We start from the raw sequence: 10,996 nt of genomic DNA, 5'->3' as shown, positions 1-10,996 counted from the left end.
GCCTGAGCCGGTGAAACCCGAGCCTGGTAAAGTTTCTACGTCCAAAAGCAGGTTGACCTTCAAGAAGGATAATGCAAATGCAAGGACACTCGAAGAGCTTCTAAGCTCACACAAGTGGTTGAGAGACCAACCTAATTCATATGTCGGCTAAAGGACAATTATGGGTCGCTTATAAACCAGGCACATGTCGATTATGGATCAACCATAGCTCGGTCGCAGACCGATTACAAATTGGCCATAGTTCAGTCATAGATCGGTCATAAATTGACTATAGATCGGTGACAGGACGATCACAGACCGGCAGTAGCTCGATTATAAATCAGTCACAGATCGATCATATATCAGTTACAGGACGATCACAGACCAGTCATAGCTCGGTCATAGATTGTCATAAACTAAACAACACCCCTGGCAAGGTCAAAATGGCTCAACACCCAGATGAAGGGAACACGAACCTTCTAGCTCATCTAACAGTCAAAAATGGTGAATGCAGATCCATCGATCAGGTCAATGTCATTCATTCCCAACTCAGCACCTGCCTCAGGATCCGACCTAAAGCAGAGCTACGGATCCGAAGGATCTTCCTAAGTCTCAAAAATCTCTTCCAAGATCTCCAGAAGATAATATTAAATCCTGACAACTGCGGGATCCTGCAATCTCAGGAAGATCCTGGATCATAGCATATCTCCAAGATATCAGGAAAGAATTTCCATACTATGAGATCCTCCCTCTCTCCTATAAATGAGAGCGTCTCTAATAGTGAAAGGTATGCAAAATCTCTCACCCAAAACCCCTCAATAGTACAAGACCCAGAATCTTGGCTTGACTTTGGCATCAGAGGGTCTCCTGCTCTAGCCACGGTTTCCTTTGTCTTCTTCCTGTGTAGGTACTCAGATGTCGAAAAAGGGTGAACCAATTTTTTGCATCAACAATAATAATTATATATAAAAGATTTTATCTCTATTTCATAATTATTCTTTGGGCTTGGTTTGGTTTCTAATTTCTCATGAAATGTAAATTAAAAATTCATTGTTATCATTCAAATGTGTTTGTTTAAAAAAGAATTATAAATCGAAAGTTGAAAGTCAAATTCACTTTATAAAAAAGCACTTAAAGTTATAATTATCACATTTTGGCATCATAAAGCTACCATTTCTGGACTTTTTTTAAATGAACGTAAGCTCAACTTAGGTGTGAAATGGTCTAACTTTTATGCAAGAAATCTAAACGATCCAGTTCACCCAATGGAAAGCTCAGATCTCACACACGCTTCACATAATGACACGTGCATGCGTCCAACGTGGATGTGTACGGTTCCCTACGCGGTGGATAATCCATTTGAACCCCATTAGTTTTTGGGAGTAGATTAGGTGTTACCCGGCCCTTACTGTGGGCCCACCTTAATGACGTGTTGTATATCCACGCTGCACATCTGTTTTTTCAGCCCATTTTAGGACGTGGCCCAAAAATTAAACAGATTCAAATCTCAGGTGGATCATACCACAGGAACAGTGACTATTAAACGCACACCATAAAAAAACTACGTACGGCTCACTTTAAGCAGATCCATGATGTTTATTTTCGATTTAACCCATTGATAAGGTCAAATAGATCAGGATGATGGGAAATTACAAAGAATCTAGATCCTAAATTTTTGTAGCCTATAAAAAATAATTTATGGTCGTTCACCACTTTTTCTTGTGGTGTGATCCAACAGAGATTTGGATCTGCTTAAGTTTTCGGATAACGCCCGAAAATGAGCTGAAGAACATACGGACGGTGTGGATATACAACATATTCATCAAGGTGGGGCCCACACGGTAAGGGTTTCACCCACTCAGTGTTACCCGGGTGACACCTAATATGCTCCTTTTTAGTTTTTCAGAACTTTTTTACTTTGACGGACATGGGTTGGGACGCGGATTGGGTACCACGCCATCAGTACCTAGCTAGAGACGGACAGTCGTGTCAGGGGCTTTGTGGAGCCCACAGAATTATTTTTTTCAATCCAAACCGTTCATATATTTAGAAATACCATTTTAGTTTGGAATACAAAAACGAGTCAGATTGAATGTTCAAGTGGAACACACCACTGAAGCAGTGGTGACAACGACGCCCATCATCGAAACCTTCCTACCCCCACCGAGATGTTTATATGCCATCCAACCTGTTCATAAGGTCACATACACCTGGACGAAGGTAAAACATAAATATCAGTTTGATCCAAAACTTCTGTGGCCCGAAGAGGTTTTCAACGGTACACATTCAATCCCCATTGTTTCCTGCGGTGTGGTCCATCTGCCTCATTTTTGAGCCCATCATTTAATATGATCTGTAAAAATATATGAACAGTGTGGATAAAACACATACATCATCTTGAGCGACGCAAAGCTCCTACCAGGACCGTCAGCCTCTAGCTTGATCCTGGTGGTGTAGTACTTAATCCGTGTCACATGAGTTACCCAAATAGTAGGCCCACATGCTAAAATAGCATGGAAGGCTCAGATCATCCAAACAGTGAGTAAGTAGGCCCCAGTGGACCGCGATAAATTCTGGAATTTAGTCGCAACAGACGCAAAACGAACTCGGAGCTCCATTAAGAAAACCCGTCGCACAAGAACCGCCGCTGACGCAAAAGCAGGAATCCCTCCCTCTCACATTTCTACAAAAACCCAAAACCTTGTATTCCTCTCTCTCAGTCGTTTCTACAAACAGCCTCTCTCTCTCTCTCTCTCTCTCTTCTACAAACACCTTGTAGTCTCTCTCTCTCTCTCATGGGAAACTGCGCGACCCCTCAAACGGCGGTGCGCGCGATAATCCGTCCCGACGCGGCGAAGGTGATTCATGTGGATGGGAGGCTCCAAGAATTCAGGCAGCCAATCAAGGCCGGCAACGTCATCGCCAAGAATCCGAGCTGTTTCCTCTGCAGCTCCGAGTTCATGGACGTCGACTCGCACATGCCGCACATGGGGGAGGACGAGGTGCTGCAGCCAGGCCAGATCTACTTCCTCATGCCCCTCGAAACTTCCCAAAATGCCCTCTCCCTCCACGACTTGTGCGAGCTAGCCATCAAGGCCAGCGTGGCTCTCAGAAAGAAGCAAGGACGGCAACCGCCGGAAAACGATCCGTCGTTTACCGGCTGCCATAGTGTCAGGATTCCGGCGCGATCTCGGCAAGGGTCTAAGATTCCGGACTCTTACAAAGGTGGTGACAATCACGGGATTGAGTATTGACGCCTGGAGCCGCGTCCGTGGAACCATTTGCTAACTTGCGCATAGTGGGTAGAGGGCTTAAAATGAGCACTCTATGGCTGTTGAGTCCCACGTTAAGGGAGCAGGCCCAAATATCCAGATTTTGATGATCCCCGACGATCGGTATTCTGACGAATTTTACTTGAATACGGACGGTTCCTGTGTATTCCTTTTTAAGTATGTATATGTAGGCTGCAAATCAATGGTAGAAATTAATATTTCAAAAAGATTTTTAACGAAGGATCCCTCCACCGTTGGTTGCAACGATCTTGATTACCGGAAACTATGGCCTCCAATTGTCAGATATAAATCACAATCTCTTTTTTAATTGTCCAAAGAAAATTCTGACTTCAAATGAGACATCTTTTTCTATGTGACGCACTTTGGTTGACCCGTACACCATCCTGCTCGCTGATGTCAAAGCTCTGTGGGCCCACCATGATGTCTGTGTTTTATCCGTGCCGTCCATCCATTTTACCAGCTCATTTTAATATGCAAAGATAAAATTGAATCATATCCAAAGCCCAAGTGGACCACATCACATAAAACATTGGGGATAATAATGTCAACCGTTGAGCCTATTCTAGGACCCACCGTGATGTTTATTTGTCATCCAACCTGTTCATAAGGGTGGGCCCCACCACTTGAACTTTGGATCTGCCTCATTTTTTATTTCATGACCTTACGAACAGGTTGATCCAATTCCAGCACCGGGTGATTTACGTGGTGGGGCCCACCCGTTGCAGGGCTTGGAATCATGCACAATTGCAGCCTATGAATATGTTTAAGTGATCATTTAGTCAGCATAAACCAAATCACAACCGTCTAAATTTTAGGTCATAGAACAAAATGTACACTAGTTTGATTGCCTGACTAGCCATACCGTGGACAACTGTTGGATGGTTTACATGAAAAATATCCAACGGTCCTAATTCATCAAACAAGTCCCCTTGGATTGATCCCGTGCATTCGAATGTATGGTAACTACCATATGTTCGACCTGTGTGGGACAACCGATGTTGTTTATGTAGAATCCAAGCTGCACATCTGATGAGATTTCTCATTGACATCAAACATGGCTAGAATCAACCCTATAAATATCACTAGTGGAACACATCACAGGGAGAAATGTACACTCATCCTTTGATAATTTATATTAACTTGCTGTGACCCACTTAAATTTTGGAATGGCTTGAATTTTAGTGTGTCCCTTCTTTCTGATAGCCAGCACATGATTAATGGGTAAGATGACATAAAAAGAACACATCAAATCCCACATTCGATCTGAAAGCTTGTATGCTGATAACTCCCCTCCCCCATTGTCCCTAATTTTCATGGCCAGATTTTGGTAATCTAGACCTAAAATTGGGGTCACATCTAATAGACGGGTTGGATGGCACTCTCACATCAGCCAACCCCCACAGAGTCTAACATATGGTAATTAACATAGAATCAAACACAAGTGATCATTTCCCATTCAATAATCAGGACCAAAGAATATGATTTGGTATGAACATTGGTTCCTGCAGTTTGGACGGTTTGATTTAAGCAAGTGTATGCCACGTGTATAACTTTGAGTGCCTGTGGATCCACCATCACACCCATTGTTGGAATGTGGGAATATCTTTTTTATTCCAATTTCTAGATAGCAACGAAGTCCGGATGTTTCCATCAGACCTTGTTCTAGTTCTAATGTCACTAAGTACAATATTTTAAAAGCCTTTTTTTTTTGTAATTTAAAATATTAAAAAATAGGAAAGATGAATGAGTAAACGCAACGGAAACTGCCTGGAAAACACCGACGATTTGGAAGTAGCAGCGGTGCGGCCCACATAAAAAGGATGTTTTAGGAAAGGGACATGGCTAATATCTTGATTTTCTTTTGTGACGTTTCCTAGAATACATATGGACATATTACAATATAATATACTCCAGCCGTTGAATCCGGGTCATGTTCAGTGATTTAAACCATCTACAAAATATGCCTTGCTTTGGAGGAGACATATAATAAAACTCTCCAATGAAAATAATTTAGCACTTTGGTATTTAATAGACATTTAAAAATGAGTTTATGTCATTCGAATTAACCGTTGTTATAGTGATTATGTATTAGAAATTAAAGATCTTTAATACATATTTACTGTTAACTAAAATGATGTGTACCAAACAAGAGGCCTTGCTTTATTGAATTTGCAATTTATCCATGTGAATCATCTATTTTTTTCATAGCTCAAGCGGTGGACTGAGTGAAAGATACAACGTTTCAACACTAAGGTTTTGGTACAACACTGAGGTCTTGGTATCAATTCCCTCCCGGGGGTGGCTAACAGTGAAGTCTGAACTGACCATGTGTGTACTAACAAGCTAATAAAAAATAAAAAAAAACATCCACATGGTTCATCCACTTTTTCATATCATCTTATCATATAATTCAAAAAACAAGGCAGATCTAAAGCTCAAATAAATAATAACAGAAAAAAATGAGATTTTTGAAAACTCCTCTTGACCCATAAAAGTTCTAAATCAAGCTGAATTTTGTACTTCCCCTTCAACTAAGGTAAACAGATTAGATGAAAAATAAACATTAAGCCGTAGGAACATTTTAACTGTGGGCGTTTAATTCATAAGAACTCATGTGGTGTGATTCACCAGAGCTTTAGATCTGATTCTTTTTTTTTATCACGCCCTAATATAAGTTGGCCCCATAATGTTCCGGTATAACTGCCAAGGAAATAATTGAGTAAGTCATGCCCTACCATAATAGGTAGGTCACAAATCACAGTATGCCTCGCGACATCTTCAAAGCACTTTCAAGTTTAAAAGAAAACATAAAAAGAATTTAAAATGTAACTTTATATGCCTTTCCTCCATGCTGACTGATAGTCTACCGTATACGGTACGGCATGACCTACTGTATCATTTCTCCACCACTAATAGCGGTCCTAAGTCGTAACCGAGCGTTTTCATTATTTATTTTCAGAAATCGGATTGCGTACTGAGTTACTCAGTACGCTCTTATCGTACTGAGTAAACTCAGTTGGGCCCACCGAGAATGCGTGTGGTTTATCCACGCCGTCCATTCGTTTTTCCAGATCATTTTATGGGTTCAACCCAAAATTGATGCATATAAAAGGCTCAAGTGGGCCATACCACTGGAAAAAGTAGAAGTATTGATTTCAACCGTTGAAAATTTTCTAAGGCCCCCGGTGATGTTTATTTGTCATCCAACCTGTTCATAAGATCAGAAAAACATGGATGTAGGGAAAAACACAAATAACAGCTTGATTTAAAACCTCTGTTGTCCCCAAGAAATTTTCAATGGTAGATGTTCAATTCACACAGTTTCTGGTGGTGTGGTCCATTTGAGGATTGGTTATACTTCTTTTTTAAAAGAGAGCCTAAAATTATGCTTTAAAAGAGATGGACGGAGTAGATATAATGCATGAATGACACAGGGGCCCACGGAGTTTACTCAGTACGCTTACCGTACTGAGTTACTCAGTACGCAATCCGCTTCCTTATTTTCAATCATGATGAGGTAAGACTTGGTACCGTGGTCCGAGGACTACACAGGTAAATCCGTAGTCTGATAAAATAGTTGAGCCACATTTCGAAATGATCGGAACCATTCAAGAGTTAGGTTCCACCACGAATGGTTGTTCAATTTATGAGCCCCAAAAACGATTCTAGTCATTGGATCGGCAGGGGATAAATTCATATTAATGATTAATGGTTTAGATTAAAGTGGATTTTTTGAATGGTTTTGACCATCTTTACAGAAATAAAGTATTGTCCACGTGCCTGAGTTGCTGTTGCTCGGTCCGGATTTTGAGCTGGTTTAGGCCGTGCCTTTTGGGATAGGAGCAGCCCCAATTGGTTTCTTTAAAAAAAAAAAAAATCTGAGCCCGGATCCACCACAAAGCTTTATATGTTAAATACAACATGATGTAGATATTTACCATGATTTTTGCATCACATCCAATCCGTCCGCAGTGGATATCCTCTCATGTTCTCCTTGACCACAAAAATCGATAGATTCAAAACTTAGATGGGCCACACAAAATAATTTTTTGACGAAAGCCTCTAAAAATACATGTGACGCACATGATTCTTTTAATATACTGAATTTCAGGATACCCATTCATCCTAGCGGGCCACAGCTTTTGAATGGATTGGATGACATAAAAATAACAAGGTGATCCCCGCGCTCAATTTTGAAGATTTTTAACTGTGGGTGTCTACATCCCAGTTCCCTGCAGTATGGCCCATCTGAGTTTTTGATTCGGGTAATTTCATGAAGTCAAGGATAACATGAGAGATAACACATGATGTACGGATTGGATGTCATGCACACATCACGGTGGGCCCCAAACATTGCGGTCGTAGGTTAAAGCCTAACCTACAAAGCTTTGGAGCGCATCGGGCCTCTTTTTATTTTGCTAAAAGGATTATACAATCACTCTTTTAAACAAGTTCTAGAAATCTCACAGAAAGTAGGACCGAGTCGTGGGTAGATTATTGAAAACAACGGTCTACACAAAGCATGACTTTCGAGCCATAGAAAATTAATGACGTCATAGCATACAATCACCTATCGAGTGGGGCCCATGATCATGCCTAGTTTTCACAACTGTTTATCTAATGGCTCACAATGGATTGGACCATTCCTCCAAAGTTTCCCACATTAAACAATCCTAACTGATCGATGGTTCAAATTCAAAAGAAGAAAGGCTAATGATTGAATGGCTAGGATCTTCTGATCCTCAAGACTTTTCAAGCATGACCCATTTTCAGTTCGGTAGATGCAAACGATTGGACGAGTAGGATGTTCCATCTATAGTATGGATTGCCAGATCAACCGTTTGGATGATTCACCCCCACTTGTAAAAAACTGAATATGATACATGACTACATGATCTGGCTCATATGATTCCCTAAGAAGAGAATATGTGTTCATCAAAGTCAAGGAGCAGTAAAAGTCACCTCTTATTCTAACAATATAAATGCAACTACCACCAATTTGTGGAAAACATGCAGTAAAAATAGTATTTCATTTCAACCATTTTTTTAAAATAATATTTTTATGAAAGCGACTTTTCTTTATTTATTTTCTTTTTCATGGAATCCAAACATGTGTAAGGGAAGAGATTACTTGAGCAAAGTAGGTAGAAATCTTAACAAGCATTTCAAAGAACTTTTGAAAATTTAGATTTTAAAATGCTAATGAATTCCTCCCAACCATCTTTAAATGATGAAAGATAGAACAAGGAGTCAAGGACTGACTCTTAATGGGGTTCTTATCCTTGCCTTGACTCGGTGGCAAGACTCTCAAGAGTTTCAACACGAGGTTTGGGGTTCAATACCTATGGGTAGTGAAATCCCACAACGGTGTGAGTGTGGGATTGCATGTGTGTGGGTAAAAGAAACTTTTAAAATTGATTAAAAAGAGGACGGACTTAATGATCACACACTTATGCCATATGTCTTGTTTTATAAAAGTATGCTTGTAATTTTCACGGAGCATTGGCACAATAATCACATTCTAATTTAGTAACCGAATGACGACTAGATCTTCTAGCATGTAATATAGATCATCGTGGATGGATTTTGTCATTGATGGATAATTTATTTTATTTTGTATCTTCAATTTTTTTATTAAGGGTTAATTACAACTACCTTCACTAAGATATATATATATATATATATATATATATATATATATGTGTGTGTGTGTGTGTGTGTGTGTGTGTGTGTGGGCGCGCGCGTACTGAACTCATGCGAACTTTTTTGAGAACTCATCACACGTGATGTTACTCCAAAATCTGAACAGTCCATGTGATGCAGCACCCCATGAAACCCACAAGTCCCAACTTATACTTTGATCCAAAAATTGGTGGGCCATGGAAAAAGAAAACTGCTTCCTTCCTTGATTTTCATTTCTCTTTTCTATGGGCCACCAGAGTTTTAGATCATGGTGAAAATTGGCCCCTTGTGGTTTCATGAGTATGCCGTATCACATGGACCATTCTGATTAGACGCCCATGACACATATGCAAAGGTACACAACTGCCTAGGTGAGCATGCCCTATATATATATATATATATATATATATATATATATATATATATATATATATATATAATGACCTAATTTTATGGCATCCCATTTTGTGAGATGGATGAACAGAGTAGACATAATACATATATCACAGTGGCCCCACAGAGTTAGGGCTGCAGGCCTCATTAGAGCGCTAAACTTGATTGATGGCCCTGATCTTGCACGCATTATGCTACATGGGTACGTGTGCCATAAATCACCGTAGCATTTTCTCCAGTCTCTAACAAACCTCTTTATGATTTTGACTATTCTTAACAAACCTCCTTATGATTCTGACTCTCCAACAAACCTCTTTATGATTTTGACTACTCTTAACAAACCTCCTTATGATTCTGACTCTCTAACAAACCTCTATATGATTTTGTTGCTACCAGTCGAACCAGCCTGGCACACATGTGGTAGATACATGCCGTCGATGAGGTGTCCATCATAAATAGAACACGTCGACTCATCAAGTGGGCCAGACAGTAGGACCAATGTGGACCTGTGGTCTACCTTTTCTTGTGCAGTCCATTCTTTCTTGTTCCTCATGCTGAGTTGATGGACAGCGTTGCCTGTGCCTGCAGTGTTAGAATGTGTTGATGCGTGCGGAACGGTTGTGATCAGGTGTATAGATCTTTACCAACTAGTTGATGGCCAGTGAATGGACGGTGAAAAGAAAATCACAATCCAAATTCAACTCAAATGACCAACAATTGCCAGTTTTGAGATGGGCTGGATGAGAAGATGTGGTCCAACAGCCCCAACTAAGTTACAGTGTGCGTTCACTACAACTATGGGAGCAGTAGCAAGATATGAATGGTACATGTGAACTAAATGCTCAATAGGTGAAATCGAATGGTTAAGATCATCCGGTCACGATCATATATCATGTGGTAGTCCACTTCAGGCCCTTTGGTTTAAGTTTGATGTAGGACGGTGGACCAAGCACGTGCCTATTATAAATAGACTGCAAGTTTCAGCATAATTCGATTGATCGGTCGAAATTCGGATTTAGATGAAAATTTTGCTGGACAATTTTTACTGAGTTCGATCAATTGACCGATCGGGTTGATCGATCGATCAAAACAAATTCGATTTTATTGGTTTTAATCTTTGGATGTTTTTGCGCCCTCCTTATCGATGGATTGACCAATCGATCCACGGAATGCAGGAATTTGCGTGTTTTTTCAGTTTTTGTTTCCTTTATTTATTTAGGTCTTCTCTAATTACATCTTAGGATATGTTTAAGGTTATTTAAGTATGCCAACTCTTTTATTTTGAATCACTTTTAATAAATTTCTCAAGTTTTTCCTTCTATGGTGGATTCAAAAAACTTCTTGTGGATTCAAAAGAGCCTTGTGAATTCAAGGTGCTTATCGTTCGAGGAATATGATCGTTGAACGATAAGCACCTTCCTAACCCTGACATGTGGATGATAATCCCCACCATGCATCAGGTGGGCTCCACCATTGACTGGCCACCAACTAAAATAGCCTTCTATCCCAAATAAATGAAGTTGCTGATTTTCTCTTCTAGTGTCCATTTGTTGGCCACCCATGTCCAAACATTGGTTTTTGGTCTGTGGCTACCATTAGCTATTGGACCTACTTAATGAACGGTCCAGAACACATCATGGCACCTTCCA

The 10,996-nt window shown here is 40.2% G+C and overlaps 1 protein-coding gene across 1 annotated transcript; it reads left to right on the top strand.

Moving 5' to 3' along the window:
- The first annotated feature begins 2,774 nt into the window (after window positions 1-2,774).
- Window positions 2,775-3,233, top strand: LOC131219065 (uncharacterized). The gene has a single exon (XM_058214038.1). The coding sequence runs from the start codon at window positions 2,775-2,777 to the stop codon at window positions 3,231-3,233; it is 459 nt and encodes a 152-aa protein (XP_058070021.1).
- The last annotated feature ends 7,763 nt before the right edge of the window (window positions 3,234-10,996 follow it).

This window comes from Magnolia sinica, chromosome 11, assembly GCF_029962835.1.
Source record: "Magnolia sinica isolate HGM2019 chromosome 11, MsV1, whole genome shotgun sequence".
Lineage (NCBI taxonomy): Eukaryota > Viridiplantae > Streptophyta > Magnoliopsida > Magnoliales > Magnoliaceae > Magnolia > Magnolia sinica.
Note: the sequence above shows the minus strand (reverse complement) of the source record. Positions and strands in the feature narration are given on the sequence as shown.

Bases quoted from the DNA above. Each gene is read 5' to 3' on its own strand.
- LOC131219065 (XM_058214038.1), top strand. From the start codon at position 2,775: ATGGGAAACTGCGCGACCCCTCAAACGGCGGTGCGCGCGATAATCCGT.